Here is a 21,761-nt window from a genome sequence, read left to right on the forward strand (position 1 = left end):
GTGCCAACAGAATTTTTTGTTTTTGCATCTTCGGTTGGCATTTAGATCTTGAAGTGACAAAATCTCACAGTTGTTTGTGTTTATATACAGGCCATTTGTTTCAACATAGTTCTCAAGAGCGTGCAGCTTACGTTGGAGCCTTATTGGTGTTGAGTCTAGCAAGATTAAGTCATCAGCATAAAGAAGTCAACTAACGTGTGACCCGTGGATTTTCGGTGGAAATGACGATACACTTTCAATAGTTTCTCCAAATTCGGACAGAAACAGGTTAAATATGATTGAAGCTAGGGGGCACCCCTGTTTAACCCTGCAAAAGGTTCTTATTGCGGATGATAGAGTTCCTGCACTATCTAGTCTGATCATGATGTTGGTATCAGTGTGTAGGTCTTTGGTGGGCAATAGAAGGCTAGTAGGGCAATTCCACTTGTGCATTTTGGTCCACAGAATTTCACTGTCTATACTGTCAAACACATGTGAAAAGTCTATGAGAGCCAAGTAAACACTTCTCCCGGTTCTTATGGCCCCCATTTTCATAAGATTTAGTATTAGGAGGTTCAGCCGCACCCTACACCCTTGACAAAACCTGACTGTCTCGGGTCATCGTGTTGGTTTGCGTTGATCCATTTGAGTAGCTGCTGTTGAAGAAGTGTTGCATATATTTTCCCCAGCACGTCCGAGAGTGTTATCGGACGATAGTCTTTGGGGTTAGCTCAATTGCCTTTTTTGAATATCGGTCCAATGATCGCACTTTTCCAAGAGGGAGGAGTTGTACATTTCAAGGCGATTCTAGTGAACAAAACAGTACAAAGTTCCGCCCATCCCTCTGGGTTCTTCTTTAAGGTGTAGTTAGTCAGGCCATCAGGGCCAGGGGACCTCGAGGAGCTTATCTTCTTAACGATGTTTAAGATGTCCTCCTTTGCAAACTTCAGATCCCAATGATCTAGTCTTGGGAGCACTGGGTCCTTGATGTTTCCCTTTTTGCTGTACAACTTGCTATAATCGCGGACTCTTCTTATAAGAAGTAATAGCCACTAAGAAGGCAGTCTTGTAGGTAATGTGTTTAAGACTAGCTTGGTGCAGAGGCTCAAAGGGGGGTTCCATGAGCTTTGCTAGTACTACATTGAGATCCCAGCCAGGCAGGGGATTCGAAATTGGAGGGTAGAGTCTCTTTACTCCCTCCATAAATGCTTTAATGACTGGCACTCCCCCCCCGCCGCCCCTCCAGACTTTACTTTGAGAGGGGGTGTAAGCTGATAAAGCTTCTAGGTGGACCTTTATTGAGTTAAAGACTAACCCCGAATCTAACAAGTGGAGAATATAATTTAGAATGTGTGATGGAGTACATTCTATGTGGTCTATTTGTTTTGACTGGCACCAGATGACAAATATTCTCCACTTGTCAAAATAGCAGTGTCTAGTGTTTGGTTTCCGTGCCTCCTTGAGGCTATCCATACACCACTATGGAAGATTAAGGTGCCCGAACTCTATGACCTCAGGAGCCATGCTGGCAAGTTCATGGAGTCTGGTTGTGGGTGTACCGTTGCCCCCCCCCCCCGTGTTGGGTTAACAGGTGAACCTGATACGGGAGCTTGATGGGATCACACATTGCCAATTCGCGCAGATGCAGGTACCACGGTTGTCTCGCCCACATAGGGGCAACTAGGATGAGTGTCAGCTGTTATATGTTCACTATTCTGCTGATAAATGGTGTCGTGGGGGTGGGAGCGTAAGCAAATTTCCCTGACCAAGTCGTTCATATGGCGTTCCGCTTGGAGTCTGGTTGGGGGAACCTGGACGCTAAGTCTGGCCATTGCTTGTTTTCCAGGGAACAAAGCTGTTGCCCGTCGCCCTCCAAAAGGATGGCATCGCTGCCGGCGTTGGACTCTTCCTGGCCTGCATGGCGTGGTGGGCCCAACGCTTTGTCTTGCAGTCTTTTAGAGTCTTAGGTTGAAGCAATTTACACGCTCGACAGGGAGTTTCATCGTGGTCTCTATTAAGGCATAGATTGCACACTCTGTGCTTATCGTCCCACATGTATTTCTTATTACAGGACGGGCAGAACTTAAACAGAGTTCTCTCCATGTTTGGGGTAGGCAGCAGGGTGACCACGGAAAGGGGTGGAAATATACATTTTGTAATAACCGCCAACCACTCTCCCTACTGTAGGGCCTTGGCCCAGTTGGTTTTCCAAGGCTGATCAAAACCCATTGAAGATCTTCATCCGACAGTCCGTCCTCTTCTCGTCGAGTACTTCACTGCGTCGAGACTGGACAGAAAGAGTAACTATTAATATCCCTGTATAAAGTCAATGGCGTATGCTGAAATTGCACTCCGCGATAAGCGACTGCTCACAATTGCGGAAAAACATCTGCGGTTCCTCTACGCATGACAGATCATGGGTACAGTGGACGTCACACTAGGGATAGTATTACTGGCACATCCTGTCGGCATCCCTTTTCAAATTTCAAAAACTACTAATACTCTGCAGCTTCCACTAGATGTCGGCCTATGCATAGAATGTGATCTAAGCAGATTACACAAGCCTCAGAAATATATATATATGGCATGTATTACTCAACGTAATAGCATTTCTGATGATTGTATCTGCTTAGATTCACTTGCTGTGCATATGGTTCGACATCCAGTGGTAACCGCAGAGTATTGCATCTTGTCTTTCGAGGATCGAAAGGGGACGTCGGCATAGGCTTGTCTGCAACACTATCCCTATTGTGACGTGTAGTGTAACCAAAATCCCTCACTCGCAGAGTTCCCTCCAATTGTATTTTTTCCTCCATGAGGGAGCCCAAGGCTATTGTGAGTGCATAAAAGAGAGAGCAGTAGTAAGACGTTTATGTTCCTTCCACCTGAGCGGGGAGGAAGGGTGGGCGCATGTGAATGTAAGTAGATACAATCATCAGAAATGCTATTCACCTCTTCTGATGCTTGTTAATCTGCTTAGAATCACATGCTGTGCATAGACTAGCAAGCAGTACCCGGAGTTGGAGGTGGGTTGTGAGAAGTAACAGTAGTGAAAAGATGTCTTAGTACTGCTTGTCCCACCTGAAAATCAGACCTAGAATAAGTGTCTAGGCAATAGTGTTTTGTAAAGGTGTGTACAGAACTCCAGGTTGCCGGTTTGCAAATGGACTCCAGGGGAACATTTGCAATGAATGCTATGGCAGCCCCAGTGCTTCGAGTAGAATGTGCTTTAGGCTTGTAGAGTAGTTCTCGATTCGCAAGAGTGTAACTGAGTGCGCTGCATTTGACAATCCACCTTGATATGGCCGATTTAGAGACAGGATCCCCTTCTCTACCAGCTGCCACTGAAACGAAAAACTGGTTTGTTTTCCTTAGTGGTTTAGTTCTTTCCAGGTAAAACATGACTGCCCAGCGCACATCTAGTGTATGTAGGCTTCTTTCGGCCATCCTAGTGGGGTTCTGGAAGAAAGTAGGTAGTTCTATTGATTGATTTACGTGGAACTTTGAAATTAATTTAGGCGCAAATCAAGGATGAGTGTGCAGAACCATCTCTGTGAACTGTAACAAAAGGGTCTAGAACCGAAAGGGCCTGTAGTTCACTAACCATTCTAATAGAAGTGATAGCCACTAGAAAGCCATTTTATAGGTAAGATATTTGAGACTTGCCTTATGCATAGGTTCAAAGAGAGACCCCATAAATCGGCTTAAAATCACATTTAGGTCCCACCCAGGAGCTGGGTTAGAAATGGGGGGGGGAATGAATCCTCTGAACGTCTTCCATGAAAGCCTTAATAACTGGCGTAATCTTGACATTAAGCATTGTCCAGAGTTGCGAACAGGTCGATCTCTGGGAAGCCCCATTCTGCGAAAATGGTGGAGACGATGTCTTTGTGTAGTCACCATTCATACTCTACGGGCAGTGGAAATCTCTGATGAGCACATCTGCTAGAAGATTGAGTTCCCCCGGAACATGGTTGAGAGCCCACATCCAATGTTTTGGGTCAGCTTGCATAGCCCTGGAGAATGAGTGCCCCCTTTTTTGTTCAGGTAGTACATGGCCACGGTGCTGTCAAGATCAGGACTGTCTTCCCCTGTAAATGTGTCTGAAAGGTTTTCAGTGCTTTAAATATAGCTAATAGCTCCAACAGATTGATGTGGTTGGATGCTACTTGTGGGACCACACCCCGTGCGCCGTATACTGAAACAGGTGAGCCCTCCCACCCCGTGAAAGATGAGTCAATTGTGAGAGTGGCTTCTGCTGCAGGGGTGGTGAAGGTCTTTCCCTTCAAGAGGTTTTCCCTCGACCACCACTGCAGAGAGATAACGAGGGCTGGTGAGACAACTACCAGATCTTCCCATTGTCCACTGGCCTGATACCATTGGCTGTTGAGCCACTCTTGCAAGGGGCGCACGTGCAGCCGCACGCGAGGAACTATTTAAATGCATGACGCCATCATCCCTAGCAGTCGCGCATGGCCTTGCGTACCGTCACTTCCCGACTGGCTACATATTGAGGGATCTGAAAAAGCATGTTTTGAACCCTCTCGTTGGAGGGGAAGACAAGGCCATCTTTCGTCCAAATTAGAGCGCCTAGTGACTTGACTGGGGGTCCAGGCTGATTTCTTTTCGTTGATGGAGAATCCCAGGCTGAATAAGGGGTCTATTGTCTTCTGAGTGTTCGATAGACATGTTTTGTAGGAATCCCCTGTTATGAGCCAGTCGTCAAAGTAAGGGTAAACCGGGACGGATAGTCTGTGAGGTGTGCTGCCGCTACTGCCAGGACCTTTGTAAACCATGTGGCGCCGAGGCAATGCCAAAGGGGAGTACCTTGAACCGATAGTGCTTGTCCTCTATTCTGAACCGTAGGTATTTTCTGTTCACTGGCAACATTGAAACATGAAAGTATGCATCTTTCATGTCCAGTGTCACCATGTAATCCCTCTGTGTCAAGTCAACAGCAGGATTACTTTATGTAGAGTAACCATACAAAACTTTTGACAAATTTGTTTGCTGGATGCAAGTCTAGCACAGGGCGCATGGTGAGATCCTTTTTGGGTACAAGGAAGTACACTGAATAAATACCCTGGTTTACCTGTAGAATGGGGACGACTGCTATGGCGTCCTTTTCCAGAAGTGATTCCACCTCTTTTAGCAGGATTTGCAGGTTGTCCGGCATCTGGCGTCTTTATTTTAGCAGTCTGTATCGTGGCGGTGCGGCAAATTCTATGCAGTACCCTTGGGCGACCGTTTTGAGACCCCACTTGTCTGGGGTTATCCCACCCCCATGCAGAAAGGAAAGATGTTAAACGCCCCCCGACCGGGGTGGCATGGGAGGGGACCTGGATCCGCAGGTCATTTCTGACCAGAGGCCGGGACCCGTCTGGGGTTGGAACCTCTACCTTTCTCACGCTGCTGTCCTCTGGGTAGATAGTTGGTGGAGGTGTTAGATGTTTGCCCGGAGTTCCAGTTATTTCCCGCATTATACTGGTTCTGGGAGTTACGAGATTGCCCCCGAAAGGACCAGCGGGAGACGCCTCCTCTCTGAGGAGAGGGTTTCTGGGCGATTTGCTGGAGGGACTTGAGCGTCTCATGCTCTTTTTTTGCAGTTTCAAGAGCATCTTCCACTGCCTTGCCAAACAGGTTGGTCTACTCAACAGGTTCAACAGAACACTATAGAAACCTTCTAAATCTATCACTATCAACAGGGACTGTACCGAAGATCTTCAAATCAGCATACATCAAGCCACTCTTGAAAAACAAGTGGTGACGTAGCTGACCTCTCCGATCTCTAACATTCCCCTACCCAGCAAAACTTCTAAAAACCTATGTATATAAACTAACCCAAGAACACGTAGAAAAACACTGCTGGACCAAATCAGACCTGCGAGAGGCACAGAAACAGCACTATCCATCTGGGAAGACCTAAAAACTAACGCAGACTCAAACACTACCTCAGCCCTTATTCTGCTCGACCTCTCCGCAGCCTTTGACACCCTGACAAAAAGACTAGAAGACATAGGTATAACAGACACAGCACTACGCTGGACCAAATCTTTCCTAGCAGACAGAACAGAAACCGTATGGCTAAAACCTTTCAAATCCACTCCACGAGTTAACGACTATGGAATGCCACAAGGATCCTCACTATCTCCACTGTATTTCAACATCTATCAGACTCCGGTCATCAGAATCTTCAAAAAAATACATTACATGTTACAACTACGCAGATGACACTCAGATCATCTACAAAATCAAAGACACTGATGCCGACCATTCAACCCTAACCGACTGCCTAAAAGAAGTCTTCAATTGGATGGATGCCAACAACCTGAAAATCAACCCATTAAAGACAGAAATCATGATCGAATCCAAAGACCAAGAGAACAAAACCACCATCCCATGGCCTACGGAAATGGGAAACGCACCAACACCATTGAAGGTAGTAAAACAAATCTGGTCGTCCTAATGGACAACACCCTAACCCTGGAACCACAAATAAATGCAACAGTGAAGAAATGGTTTTTCCTCCTCCACACGGCAAGAAGAATTCTACCTTTCCTCTCCTTCACGCACAAAACACTCACTATCGTCGCCCTAATCATGTCAAAAATCGACTATGCAAACAGCCTCTGCCTCGGCATACCAGAATACCTCCTGAAGAAACTGCAACGGATCCAAAATGCAGCAGCAAGACTACTCCTCAAGCTATCCAGAAGAGACCACATCACTCCAGCCCTAAAAACACTACATTGGCTCCCAGTAAAACATCGCATCACCTTCAAAACAATGTGCATAACACACAGGGCAATCAGCGGACAAGGAACAGAATTCCTACAAAAGAAAATCTACAAACGAGACCCCTCCGATCAAGCAACAAAATCCGCCTGGAACTCAAACCATACCTTAAGAAAAAACTTGGAGGCACCTCCTTCTACCACTTAGTCGCAAAAACCTGGAACAAGATCACAAAAGAAATACTGAATATCACCTAAAATTCAGGAAATCACTAAAAACCTGGCTCTTCAACACCACAGACTAAATCTGCAAACCAAAACCGGAAAAAAGGATGACTAAACCGGAAAGGACACGGACATCCGCGACCCGAGAGGGTAACTACCACGGCACCTGGACGGATGACACTGAATAGACTGAACACAGGAGGCACGCACGGAGACTGAGTCAACTAACCCAGACAATCCGACCAACACTTTCACCCGCCCCTTAGTTACCGCCAGGCACCACAGTGGTGTGGAATTGTCGAGATATTAGCAATCACCACACGACCTTAGAGGTTGACATTGGCAGGTGCACTGGCCAGAGGAGTATGAAGGGAGGATAAGGAGAGCTATGAGAGAGCATGTTAGAGGTGGGGGCCAGAGGAGTAAGGAACCTTATATGCCATTCAGACCCGGATCAGGACAGAGCCGCATCAGGGGAGACTACACAAGCCGAGCGCCCCAACTCAGGATAGAGACACTAACTAACCATCCCTACTAACTTTTTCCCCTTTCTGCATACACCTCTCAAACTCTCAACCAAACACAACCAAAACCTACAGCACATCAAACCGCACAAACTTCACTACATTGCAACAACAAAAACACAGTCTTGCACAACAGTACACGACGACTCACAGCCGCAAACACCCCAGGCCCAGCCAACGGACCCACCGTTCTGAGGCCGCCAACAGCACGTCACTGCTCTCTTGCACTTTTCCTGCTTCCTCCCACTAACTCAACCTCCCCTCCTCTTTCAGAGCCGCCAGATCACCAGGGGACCACTCCGGTGGTGATAGTACACAGTACAAATGTCCTTAACATTAACATGGGAGCTGCTTGGGTCAAGAGGTTAAAGCCAGAACTCCTCAGCCATGCATGTCGCTTGAGCAAAGTAACTTGAGCAAAGTACCTTGATCCACGGTTCCTCCTACTGGCTCAGCCACATCCAGGGTGTTCTTTAGCACATTCTGGTTGACTTGCCTACCTTCTGACACGATGGCGAGCAATTTGGTCCTTGCAGGCTCTGGCACTTCTTGTAGGCCTTCTTGCAGCAGGTTCCACTGCACATCTGCATAGCTGGCCAACAGCATGCCGTTATTGGTTATACAAGTAGAAAACACAGCTGCAGTGGTGACCCTTTTACTCAGTGCATACAGTCTTTTTGACTATCGGGTGGTGCTTCTCCTGTAGACAGGGGCACACCCGTCTGTTTTCTGGTGGTGGTGGTAAGGAATCAGGAGTGGCAGGGCCCTTAATGTAAGCAGGGTCAGTAGGAGAGGGACGAAATAAAACTTTTTTTGGTCATATATTTCTTGATATGTGCCCATAGGGATGCCATCATCAGGGGACACAGGTAAATTCTTCATGTGGATCCTCCGCCAAAGTCCTTTGGAAATTAGATACAGGCGTAGAAGGAAGGTCTTCATGAGGTCTTTTGGGAGCAAGCTTCTCTGAACAGGAGACACATTTCTCTAACCTCTCCATACACCCCTCAAATTTCTCCCTGGTCCATGTGGAAGAACCAGAGGGGTCCGGGAGATTCCTAGGACGTCGAGATTTGTCTTCTAATGAGCCTGACAAAGGCACAAGACTCTCAACGTAGTCTTTGCGAGTTTCAAGGCGCCACAACTTTCGGCATGACTTTAGGCCGTTCTTTGTGCCTCGCTGCCTCCTTCGACCGTTCCTTCAGCCCTACTGCCGAGGCAACTCTAGTGATGCTGTCGATAATGCTCAGCGAAACGGGCGATGACCCGGAGGCCTAGCAGTAGATATTTCCCCTACCGGGGCATTGAGCGGTGTGTTCACTTGTAGCATTTCGGCGGCCACATGTTTTTTGGTGCTAGCGCCCTTTGATTTAGGAGGCCAAGTCGCAGGCTGCGGAGAAGGCTGCCGATCGCTAAGACCGGCGGATCCCATCAAAGTTTTCGACTGGTCCGTTGGCGCTTTGGCCCACTTAGACGGTACCACCAAAGCCAAACCTAGGGTTGAGTTCTTGGTGTTGCCATCATGTACAGCCCTGTCACCGGGTGTTTCCCCGTAGCGTGACCCTCGTCAGCCCTGGTGGGGACGGGAGTGGCAGAGTGCTGTCCGCCGTTAGGTCAATGGCTTCAGACACAGATGCCTGGTCATCGCTAGTCCCCTCTCTCCCCCAATCACTTTCAGCAGGTGCGGCATGGGAAGAACATTCGGCCTGCGACACGTCGTAGGCCGTCAACCACTTCACGTGGCGCTCCTTAAGCATCTTAGGGCGCAGGAGTTTACAGGCCACGCACCGCACTTCATTGTGGTCAAGGGGTAGGCAATTGTTGCACCGAGAGTGTTCAGTCCAAGGATATTTGGTCCTGCACGAGGGGCAATGGTGTCCTTTCATTAGTGAAAGACAGGTAAAGCCATGACAAGACCCACGGAGCAGGCATACTCGTAAAAAATATGGCCACCCCAACCACCCTCTCCTTACTGTGTAGGCCGGCCAGAAGGCCCGTGGACTGCTTCACCGGCCAGATCAACCGGCGTCAAAAGTCCTCCATAGCCTTTGGCGTTGTACAGGATTCACCCGTCGTAGTGACTTAAGGGGGGGGGGGTGGGGGCGGTCCATCATTATGGCAATAACACTATCTCCTACGGAAGAGCGCCGCAATAGGGTGCCAGTTATCTGGGTGGACAAAAACAATCGGGGGGGGGGCAACAGCGCTTGATGGATTTTGGGTACACTACACATCACGATAGGGATAGTGTTACAGACACGCCTGTGCCGACGTTCCCTTTCGATCCTCAAAAGAGAAGATGCAATACTCTGCGGTTACCATTGGATGTCGGACCATATGCACAGCATAGGATTCTAAGTAGATAGACAAGCATCAGAATTATAATACTTTTGAATCACCAAGGAATACCGGTCTGACGACGGGGAATATTCAAGCATGTGAATTTATGGACGATCCAATGCTGGAGAAAAAAGGGGTTCAAGGAATGCATTTTTGGGTGCAGAACACAATTTGGCAAGAAAGATTAAATGCCACCATCTTTCAGGCTCTTTATTCACAAGGCTAGTTGATAGCTCCCAGGTCACGATGAGTAACTCCTGGTTCATGGAAAATCCTGACATCTGTGAATTGCAATTTTGATCCCTGCTCCATTATTCAACAACATACTTGGAAGAAAGTGCTTTTAATCATGCTTTAGTGGTCATTAAAAACAAGGTACATAACAGTGACCACTAGAATGAGTGTTGGCTCTCTGCTCAGACTGACGAGGACTGAAAAATATGGTAATCTAAACACAGGAATACAAAATCTGGGTGCCTTCGATCGAATAAAAAGCTGCCACAACATTACTAGATAAATATTAAAATATACACTAGGAACAAGTTACTTACTAACTGTTGTTCTCCAGTATGGGGTCTAGCATGGATTCACATGCTCATGAATATTCCATGTCATCAGGCTGGGAATCCAAGTTTCACTTCTGAACTGTCTTTCTCCTAACAACCAATCACTGGTCTCTGGGTCATACTGCCCCCAGCCAATGACTGACCTCTACCTACGCCCCTCCTCTGGCAGCCATCTTCATATATTTGATAGCATGTAAAGTGGCAGTGCAGTAGGACCAAGAGAAGAGCCACAGAGAGGTAGGCGGGAGGGTCACATGTGAATTCATGCCAGACCCATGCTGGAGAACAACAGTTACAGTTAAGTAACTTGTTCCTTCTCCAGCATGGGATCTGGCATGGATTCACATGCTCATGAATGAAGAAAACATAGTAGAACACAAATGCACAACCACAGGAGTTGGCAAGGCTCAACATTAAGCATCTCTTCTCTCCTCACCAGGCTCAACTTCAATCGAACAGGTTGCGCAGCACTGCTTGGACTCCTCTCTGGAATCCCGGTCGACGTAGTAGAATCCCGGGAAGGTGTGCGTCGATCTCCACATAGCGGCCCTGCAGATTTCTAGCAGGGGCACACCAGACAAGAACACCGTAGTAGCAGCGATCGCTCTGGTCGAATGGGCTCTCGGACGGCCAGGCAACAGTCGGTTTGCCAACCAGTGACAATGAGTGATGCAGGCGGAGAGCCACCTGGAAATGGACGCCTTGGAGAGTGCCTTCCCAGTATTCACAGAGGCAAAGTTCATAAACAGTTGTGACGTCTTCCGGGAACTTTTTGTGCGGTCCACATAGAACTCCAGCGCTCTAGCCACATCCAGCGAGTGACAAAGGCATCAGAAAAAACACAAGTAACACCATGGGCTTGTTGAGATGACAGTCCCGGTCGACGTAGTAGAATCCCGGGAAGGTGTGCGTCGATCTCCACATAGCGGCCCTGCAGATTTCTAGCAGGGGCACACCAGACAAGAACACCGTAGTAGCAGCGATCGCTCTGGTCGAATGGGCTCTCGGACGGCCAGGCAACAGTCGGTTTGCCAACCAGTGACAATGAGTGATGCAGGCGGAGAGCCACCTGGAAATGGACGCCTTGGAGAGTGCCTTCCCAGTATTCACAGAGGCAAAGTTCATAAACAGTTGTGACGTCTTCCGGGAACTTTTTGTGCGGTCCACATAGAACTCCAGCGCTCTAGCCACATCCAGCGAGTGACAAAGGCATCAGAAAAAACACAAGTAACACCATGGGCTTGTTGAGATGACAGTCCAACGGCACCTTGGGCATGGAGGGGTGTGTCCTCAGCACCACCCTTGTGTCGTGATTAGTCAAGTAAGGTGGCTTACAGGACAGGGCCTGAAGCTCTCCCACTCGTCGTGCAGAGGATCACCTCGCCATCAGGCCATGAGGAACGCTGTCTTCCACGATAATAATGTCAGCGGTGCTGAATGCATAGCATTAAATGGAGGACCCATGAGCCTAGTCAGAACCACATTCAGCTCCCACGCCAGGGCCGGAGCCTTCACCGGGGGGGGGGGGGGGGGGAACTAACTGAAAAGTTCTTTGATGAACTCCTTCACCAGACAGTTTGACCAGAACAACGACAGTCCCCGAGCTGTAGCAGGAGATAGCCGCCAGATGAAGCTTGATGGAGGCATGAGCCAGTCCTGCTTTGGCCAACAGCAAGTATGACAGCACCTGCAGAGCCGTAACTCATATAGAGGGTTAATCTTCTGTGCATGGCACCAGACGGCATACCACTTCCACTTATGTCCGTAGCATTTCAGTGTAGATGAAGCCCTGGCCTTGCATTCCGCCAGGAGATCGTATCCACCAAACTCTAGCACTGCAGGAGCCAGGCCTGCAAGTTCAGCGACCCTGGGGTATGGTGCAAAAATCACACCACCTTCTCTGGCAAGAAGATCTGCGACCACCGGAAGCTTGATTGGAGGGGACACCGACATCTCCAGAAGGTCCGGGTACCATATCTGTCTCAGCCACGCCAGTGCAACAAGGATCATCCAGCATCAGGACCGTCTGAGTTGATTGACTAGTCAAAGATACAACGGCAATGGAGGGAACGTATACAGGAACAGGACGTGCCAGGGGAAGAGAACGCGTCCCCCATGCTCCCCGGCTGGCGAACCTCCGGCACTTGCTGTTCATGGCCGTCCCAAACAGATTGATCTGTGTATTGCCCCATCATCAGAACAGAAGATGCACTTGGTCCTGCCGAAGCTCCCACTCGTGGCAAGAGCGCAGCTCCCCACTGAGGGAGTCAGCGACTGTGTTCTTCACTCCTGCCAGATGAAACAGGACGAGGAACATCCCCTAGGCAACAGCCCAGTGCTATAGGTCCTGCGCCTCTCTGGAGAGCGGTGGGGATCTGGTGCCCCCTTGCTTCTGGATGTAGAACATTGTGGTGGTGTGGTACGTGAAGACCCATACCACCTTGCCATTGAGGGACGGAAGGAAAGACTGGAGGGCCCAAAACACTGCCCGCACATCCAGCACGCTGATAAGCAACAACTTCCCCTCCAGCAGCCACCGGCCTCTTGCGTGGAGACTTCCGGTGTGCGCGCCCCCACACTCCCCCCCCATCCTTCGAAGGAGGCATCCGTCTTGACCATCTCCTGATGAGGTGGGGTCTGGAAATCCACACCCACAGACAGATGTGCGCAGACTCCCCACCACTGTATCGCTCGACGGAAACTCTTGTCTAGAGTGATATTGTCTTCAATGCTTCCCAATACCTGAATCCAACGGGCGTCAAGGAACTCTTGCAGTGGACGCATCCGTAGCCTGCACAGCCGAATGAGGTATATGGATGACAACATCATGCAGCGAAGGGACTTGATGGACCTCACCCTTGCCATCTTCAGGGTCAACAGTCATTGTACCTTGCCCAGGATGGCCGCTATCCTCTCCTCCGACAGACGCCAGGCACGACACCATGGCGGGACCCCAGAAACAGCATGACTTGCGATGGCACCAAGCAGGACTTCGCAAAGTTCACCGAGAACCCCAGCTCCATCAGCAGCTGGACGGTCTTCGCTGTGTGTTAGACAGCAATGTCCATCTTTTCTTGAATGATTCAGTCGTCCAGGTAGGGGGTAAACGTGGATCCCTTGTAGGCGCAGCCGCACCAGGCACTTGGTGAAAACCATTGGCGTCGACTTGAATCCGAATGGAAGGGCCTTGAACCGTTCCCCCTTGGCCTTCTCCGCACCCAGGTGGTCCAACTTCCTCCATCAGAACCCGAGCATTGGCTCGTGGTCAAAGGTGCTGGAAACACTGTACTCACCCTGGCTGCCGGGGAGCCTGTCACAACGGCGCTCCCGGTGACCGCGGACACGCTGCACTTAGACTTATTTTGGGTCGCGGAGCGCCCTCAAAAGGTCTTAGAAGACTGCTCAGTTTTCTTCTTGTGGCTTGGGGAGGCATGCTACCGGTCTTACTCGTAGCAGGGGCCCTGGCCTGAAGCCACTAGGTGAGACACCTGCGCTGATCCTTCATGGTGCGGGGGATCATCTCTTTGCAAAACACAGTCATCCTCAACATGCGTTTGGTACGAATGCAGGCAATAGAGGCACAGAATGCATGCACTAGAGGCACAGAGAGTGCCGGTCGTCTGAGTAGATGTTCCGAAGGCCGCATCCTGGGCAAACTTTGAACAGAAGCATTGAGTCTCCCTTTTCCTCCACCATGTCCACGTGGTGTAGGCCTCGAAGAATCTTCTGGAATCCTCCAAGAAGCGAACTCGATGAAATTTCACCCTTGAGGGGCGTTGGAAATACCAAAAACAGTTCCCCATTAATCAGATGATGAATCGATTGAACGGAAAAATAAGAGAAAAACGTGCAAGACGCAGTAAAAAGCCTGAGAGCTAATCACGAGGACTCCCACCACTCGAACGTGCGATAAAAATCAGGCTGCTCGAGGAAGGCCTTAGGTAGAGGGCAGTCATTAGCTGAGGGCAGTATGACCCAGAGACCAGTGATTGGAAAAAGACAGTTCAGAAGTGAAACGGAAACTGATTTTTTTCTTTACCGAGGATTCCCAGCCTGACGAGGAATATTCATGAGCATGTGAATCCATGCCAGACCCCATGCTGGAGAACCATAGGTACTGGCCATACCAGGTTTGCATAACGGTGACCCTTCCACTATCACCAAAGTACCACATTGTTTACATCCTCACTTGCATTAAACTCTAGCTTTACAGGCAGACAAACATTTTCTTAAATACTAAAAATATATATATTTCGACATATATAGTAAAAAGGTTTAAATACATTTACATTTAAACTCATAGCAGCATAATAAAATGCCCTATATCACACAGCAAAGAATCACAAGCCACAGCAGAATTGGATAAATGGCATCAATTTCCTCCAGGGGCTGCATACGGGAGGAGGCATCCATGTCCTTCAGGGGCTGTCAACCAAAGAGACTCCAACAAAACAGCCACCTACAATTCAAGGCCACATGGAAGGGCTTTCCCTTCCACCCAAGCCCCACAATAACCAATCCTGCACAAATCTTTCTCAAAGCCCAGCAAACGTCCAGTTACACAGCAGCATGCATTGGTTGTCGAGGAGCTGCCTGTCCCATTGATCGGATGCCTGTATTGCTAATTGGTGGGTGCCAGGAAAATTCAAACATTGATCAGATCTACAGCAGTGTTCCCATCCACCTACTATAGTCTGCTTTGCAATGATGTCCGGACAGCTAACACCACCGACAAAATGGTATCTTCGCTGCCATGATCAGTTATGCCAATCATCCAATGGCACCTACATAGCTGTAGTCTGCATTTTCATCAGCCACCAGACTCCATTTCTGGCACGCAGGAGAATAATTTGCAGTAACCGCACTTCTGCTACCTTTGAAACCTAAGAGAGAGGCAATGAAGCACAGTTAGTACCATTCTGTGGAGCTCCAGGCACTATGAAACAAGGGCAGTGCATGTGGACAGGTTTGGGCCATAAACTCTCCTCTTAGGGGCATCCTCCTGCGAACCCACATCTGCAGCCTTTGCTGGGGACGCCACCACTCCTTCAAAGGAAGATATCGCCTGGTGAACCTGGGTCTTCACGACCGTGGGCGCGCTTGAGGCCTTCAACAAGGGGGGTGTGAAGGGTCAGTGCCCCGCTCCCCCTTGGCTTTCTCCATGGGAGTCGACTGGGACTTCGCCAGAAGTTTACCCCGATGGTCCGACTTCCTCTGACCTGGAGCGTTGGTTCGTGCTTGAAGGTGCCAGAGATGCCATTCCCGACCTGGCCACCCAGGAGCACGCTCCAAACGCATTCCTGATGATCGCGGGCTGGCTGTGATTTGTCTTATGTTGGGCCTCGTCGCCGGAGCGCCCTCAAAGGTCTTATAAGACCACTCAGATTTTCTCTTGCTGGGTGAGGCTTGCTGCCGGGACTCACCCGCAGCTGGGATCTTCATCTGGAGCCATTCTGAGAGTCGCTTGCAACGGTCCTTCATGGTGCAATGTACCATATCCTTGCAGAACGCACAGGCTTCCTCCACAAGCGGATGGTTGGAATGTAGGCAGTAAAGGCACAGAGAGTGTCCATCGTCCAGGAAAAGGTTCCTTAGTCCACATCCTGAAGGCGTTGAGTCTCCTTTATCTTCAGCCATGTCCACGCAGAGTAGGCCTCAAAGAATCTTCTGGAATCCACCAAGAAGGGAACTCTATGGAAAATAAATCGCCCTTGAAGGGCACAGAAAATTCCGATAAACAGGTCCCTGTTAGTCGGACGATGGAGCTTGAGGCTCGATTGACCAGGCAAATAGAGTAGAAAAAGCACAAAATGCAGTAAAAAGCCTGAGAGCTAAACACAAGGACTACCAACACTCTAACGGGCTGTAAAAATCTGAAGATGGCTGCCAGAGGAGGGGCTTAAGTAGAGGGCAGTCATTGGCTGGGGGCAGTATGACCCAGAGACCCGTGATTGGTTGTTATGAGAAAAGACAGTTCAGAAGTGAAACAAACTGATTTTTTTTCTTTACCGAGGATTCCCAGCCTGATGACTATATTCATGAGCATGTGAATCCATGCCAGACCCCATGCTGGGTCCTCAAAGGGCGCCAACTAAACTCATAAATGGGAGCAAGCATCCAGGTAAGAAAATGTTGAACGCATTGAAGCTTGGCAAGCAACAGTTTTTGTCTGGAAAGTCATCAGCTAGACTAGTGTGGCTAATCTAGTCACAGTTTACTGATTCTTTCCAATTCGCATCCATTTGTATTACTTTCTTTCCAGTTTACAATCCATAGAGTTTCTTACCCAAACCAAGACTAGGCTCAACACAGGAACAAGAACAGCCCGCTTGTTTCAGTTGCGGGAATAATGGAGGAGGGACACCATTGACAGCTGCACCATGTACCTTATGAACCGCAGGCACAGCTTGAGGAGTTTGCGGGACACTGCAGCGGTAGGAGCACCCCGGGGTAGGGGCCCGGGTGGGGGGAGGGGCAGCTGGGGGACAGAACCAGGGAAAAGGGCAGCACATTATAATGTAAACTATATAATAACCACAACAACATATATGCGAGTATTACAGCAGAGGAGACTTAGATACCCGAGCGCAAGCACACAGGTAATCAGATACAAACGGCTGCAGGTGAAAGTCAACTGTGGGTATTCTGCCCAATACACCACTGAGAAGGAAAAATGCATTTAGAAAAGTACAATCACACTGCGCACATTGTCTTGATAGTGAGTGCTAAGTCGCACATGTTTTTAAATAAAATAATCCTAATTTATTCAAAGGACATTAGTGTTTGAGCAGTGCTCTTCTTCGGCGGCTGATTATATAATCACACATTAATGGAGTAAAGTGACCAAATCACAGATGTAATCAAAATATCCAAAGTGCAGGCAACATGCCCAAGGGGCAAACAAGGTCGAAGAGAAACTTTAGTGTTCGGTGTGGAGCTTCCATGCAGTTTAGCCGCGCCCGTGTAGACACATTTTGGCTCCAAAATAGAAGTTGGACATCAAGTTGGAAGTGTGCCATTAATGTGCGACCACAGTTCAGCGAATAGGACTATTGTTACAAGTCCATTGGGCATTAGAAGCAGGCTATAAATTATATTTAGACCTTTAGCTAAATATGAGCAGTCAAGAAACAGGAGAAGAAAAAAAAAATAAAAAAGATACATGAAGTCTACAGCTATTTTTGGTGTATTGTGACACTAGCGCTACGAATTTCACATTCAGAGGTTTATCTTCTGTCTAAATTTGGAATCTTTCATGTGGCCCTGGATTGCATGGTGGTAATCAAGATAACTGAGTTTACCCCTGAAGAGAGTTCATGCAGCTGTAGCTAAGAAGTGAAATGTCTCAGGATTTGTTCTTTATGCCAAGGACCACAATCTTTATGATCTTTATGCCAAGGACCACAAACATTCCTTACATATTGACACAAATGGTGAAAAACAGAAACTCACAGCCGCTTTCTTGTAGCAGCGAATACTCCTTTGCAAGTGTGCTTATTGGGTTTGAAGCGACACAGGTGTAGACTCCCTTGGAATCTGCCGGTATCACCAGTTTTGACCAGTTACCCACACTGGTGACATTCTGGGTGTCTGGACAGTCTCTGCTCCACCAGCTGATGTTCCAAACGTCGCCTGAAGCGTTACACTCCAGGGTGAGGCTGTTGTTGGATAGTACTCGGACCACAGAGTCTTCAGATACAGGATCTGAAATTCCAAAAGAAAAAGAAATCTGCCTTCAATAACCTTTCCTAAAATGTGCATTCATCTCGTCCAGTGCGTGTTCAGGAGAGTGCGGCACTTTAAGCAGACCCCCCCTCCCCAATTCATGAGGCAGAGATGCCGGAAAAGGCACGTCACCGACCCATTTTAGCTTTAAACACATGACCTCAATGAGGGTAACAGGAAGAACATCCTTACTCGATCCCGAACTGTCAGAGCATGCGGAATAATGGGCAAGAATGGACCAAAAAGGTAGTCGGGAAGGAAGAGCCTGTTAGCTTTGCACAAACAGCTACCAGGAGCTACTTTTAGCTCCCCTGGCCAACTAATGCCAAACACACGCACGTGAATTTACACAGCATTTCTACAGATCTATAAATCAGTTTGATATTTAAAGCATACAATGATTTGTGGAATGCTATCTACTAGTTCCCGGTTCGCATGCGATAGCTCCTGGACACTGGTTAATGCTGGCTATCCCAGAGCTGCGCTAGTTCCAGCTTATTTTGATCCATGGAGTGGCAGTCATCAGAGCTCAGTATCTTCCAGATTACATCCAATTTTAAAGAGTAGAATGGTATAGGTAAACCGTCCTGGTATAATTGTTGGATATGTTTAATGCGTTAAAAACTAAAGTCTCAATGCCATGTTTTTCTGTAGGGGGCTGCTCTTGCGCGAGCAAGAACTGAAGTATTCGCTCAAAAAGGGAAAAGAACCAAATAAAGGCAACTGGTTGTACGTGCTGGGTTTGATGGGCCAATTCATACAAGGTGAAAGCTTGGAGACCTGCTCTCCCCAAGGGTCTTCAGTAGTAGGGTTCCATTTAAAAGAGATTCACTTTCCCATGAAGGTGAAGCCGCAGCCCCTGTGGAGCGAGGGGCCTCACCAAACACGGTGAAGGCTGGACTGGGGCTTGCAGCATGAGAAGGTGTCACATGCCACGTTCAGCTCCAACCCTTTCTCTGCTGGCTTCCTGGTTCCAGTTTGTGAGCAGCAAGGTAGAGCTGAGGGTGGACTCGCATGGCTGACGGAAGCTGGTAAAAAAACAAAGAAAATAAATAAACAGTAAGGGAGCTTATGATGCAGTTTGTATGTGTGTAGTGTGTCAGATGCATGTGCTATGGGGTAGTGAGTGGATGAGAAGAAATGTGATCCAAGAACAAGAATCTTCTTGGTGGAGGCGTTCCTGTGTGGAGAATGCAGTGCAAGGAGATGCGAGAAGTTTATAGGCGTGTGATGGGTGGGTGCCAGTGTATGTGATAAAGGTATATGGGCGAGTGGGTATGAATGTCATTGTGTGTGAAGATTCTGGGTGGGTGCAGGCTTTTGTGGCGAGTGAATGTGAGGGGGGGGGAACACGTGTGTGCATAGGTATATAGGTGTGTGCGCGCGCGCAAGGCTCTGGGAGACCGGGGGGGGGTCACTAGAGCATTGACATCCTTTTTACTGGTATTTTTGGCCAAACTGTACCTGGCTAGACTGGCATTTTGGTGCAGCCAGTCTAGCCATTCCTTAATGTGTCACTTCATTTAGTACTCTGCAGGTTTCATAAAAGCAAGCATGATAAGTAGTATTACCTCGCTAGACTGACATTTTGGTGTAGCAGCTTGTTTATTATTACTGTAACATAAGTGCTCTTATGGGTCTAGACTGGCTTACATTGGAACCAGTTTAGACGCATTTCTTAATGGCCAAACCAATGGGAGTATGCTCTTACATTGGAGTATTGTCATATATTGGCAGAGCCAGTTTTGTGCAAGTAATGATACTATAAAAAAAAATCTCAAAGTGAACACGAGTAAGTTCCTATATGGGAAGAAAAACAACCAAAAAGACCGAAGAGAGAAAAACATATGGCATATTTGACCAAATTTAGGCTGTACGAAAATCTTTCAGCCTAAGTTGTCAGAAATAAAGGATTGTGGAGTAAACGAAAGCAGGTACGGAGAAACTACACTTCCCAGTAGGCATTGTAGTTTCAGGGGGCCGTTAGGTCACAGCTGCTAGTGATCTGCAATTAGTGCGGGTCTTCATAACGGCCGCTCGCCCATGCTTCAGTGCTGTTGATTAATGAATGGAGAGCACGGGCGGCGGCGGCGACGGCAGCAGGCAGGAGCAAAGCAGAAGGCTGAGAAGGCGTGAAGGAATCACGCTTGCTATGCCGTGTGAAATCTTGATTCCTGGGCTACGGCGATGAAGACTTGATTACTGCCTTATTCTCTGCAGGTCCGGGTCTGTCACGGATGACTCCCCGGGCCATAAAGCTAAGTGGTGCCTATGTTTATTTTACTTGCTGGGCTGCGGCGGTGAAAACTTGTTTATTGCCTCATTCTCTTCAGGTCCGGGTCAGTCACGGATGACTCCCCGGGCCATAAAGTTAAGTTGTGTTAAGTTTAGTGACTTGCAGAGATACGGCGGGGATTTTGGGAATCTCTGACTTTCAATGCAGTTATGTTTACGCTGGTCTGTGACAGTGATTTGTAAAATACAAATGATGCCCCCATTTTTGTGAAGCTAATTTTGCTGAATGCAAGAGAGATATTTTGTTAGTAAGCCTGTTACATGGATACTAGGTGCCTTCCCAGTGCATTGTTTCATGAATTATGAAGTATCTGGGTGGGACAAGGTTATGCACACAATATTGACAAGGCATGTTCTCTAATGCAAATGGTTTTCTTTGTATACGCACAAGGTTTTGTAAGGTTACGTGAATTCAGGAGTCAGGTCAGGTTGCAGGAGTAATAATTGAAGAATTCCTTCAATTAAACTAGGTGTTCTTATTTTGTATATGTCTTGTTCTCCCTTCCTTTCCTTTATTTATCCATCCCCTTTCCCTAACTCCGTCTTCCCCCCATTGGCTGCCACGTGGCTACCTGTAATTCTAAAGTCAGGCGCCCGTGCCAACCACGGTGGGAGGGGTCGATCCATTCGGCTTCTGTGGTTCGGGAGAGAGGATTGAAACCCACTCTCCCTTAAGTTCAGAGATCTTGACAGAATCAACAGCCCCCGTATTCGGGAGTACTGAACCACCCAGGCCAAATGGATAACCCTCCTTCTTTAGCAGAAGTGTTAAAGGTACTACAAGATATTCAGGTGGAATTGATACATGTAAGGCAGGAATCTAGTACGTTGAAGAATCGAGTGCAAGGATTAGTAGCACAAGGGACACCATTGGAGGAAGCAGGGTCGTCTACAAGTAGAACGCCCACTGTGGTGGTTCAAGCACCCAGTAGTGTGCCGTTAGCACCACCGGAAAGATTTTCTGGGGATCCAAAAAAATACATGACGTTCTTGACCCAGTGTAGATTACATTTTTTGTGTAAACCATCAGCCTTTGAGACTACTCAAGCAAGAACTGCCTTTGTGATTTCATACCTAACAGGAGATGCAGCTGCTTGGGCGATGCCTTTGGTACAAAAAGATGATCAATTATTGTATAATTGGGATAATTTCCAGGCTGAATTCGGTAGATTATTTGATCGAAGGGAAGTGTCATTGGCGCAAGACAAGGAGTTATTGGCTTTAAAACAGGGTACCAGAGATCTAGTTTCGTATGTGACCCACTTTAATAGACTGATAATCGAAACAGATTGGCCAGAGAATAAACGAACTGTTCTATTCTATCAAGGATTGAAGGAAGAACTAAAGGACGCCATGGCACAGGTGGAGCCTCA

At 48.1% G+C, this 21,761-nt stretch overlaps 1 protein-coding gene across 3 annotated transcripts in view; it reads right to left on the reverse strand.

Moving 5' to 3' along the window:
- Window positions 1-21,761, reverse strand: part of LOC138516931 (uncharacterized) — a 348,123-nt gene that overhangs the window by 311,074 nt on the left and 15,288 nt on the right. For 2 of the 3 annotated variants that reach the window (XM_069632397.1, XM_069632395.1), the window contains one exon: window positions 17,821-18,072. The exons of the other annotated variant lie outside the window; for it this stretch is intronic. In XM_069632397.1, coding sequence (XP_069488498.1) covers window positions 17,821-18,072 — 252 coding nt within the window. The remainder of the gene's footprint in view (window positions 1-17,820; window positions 18,073-21,761) is intronic. 3 annotated transcript variants of the gene reach the window in all.

The sequence above is a fragment of the Ambystoma mexicanum genome, chromosome 6q, assembly GCF_040938575.1.
Source record: "Ambystoma mexicanum isolate Mex_15411 chromosome 6q, UKY_AmexF1_1, whole genome shotgun sequence".
In the NCBI taxonomy this organism is placed as follows: Eukaryota; Metazoa; Chordata; class Amphibia; order Caudata; family Ambystomatidae; genus Ambystoma; species Ambystoma mexicanum.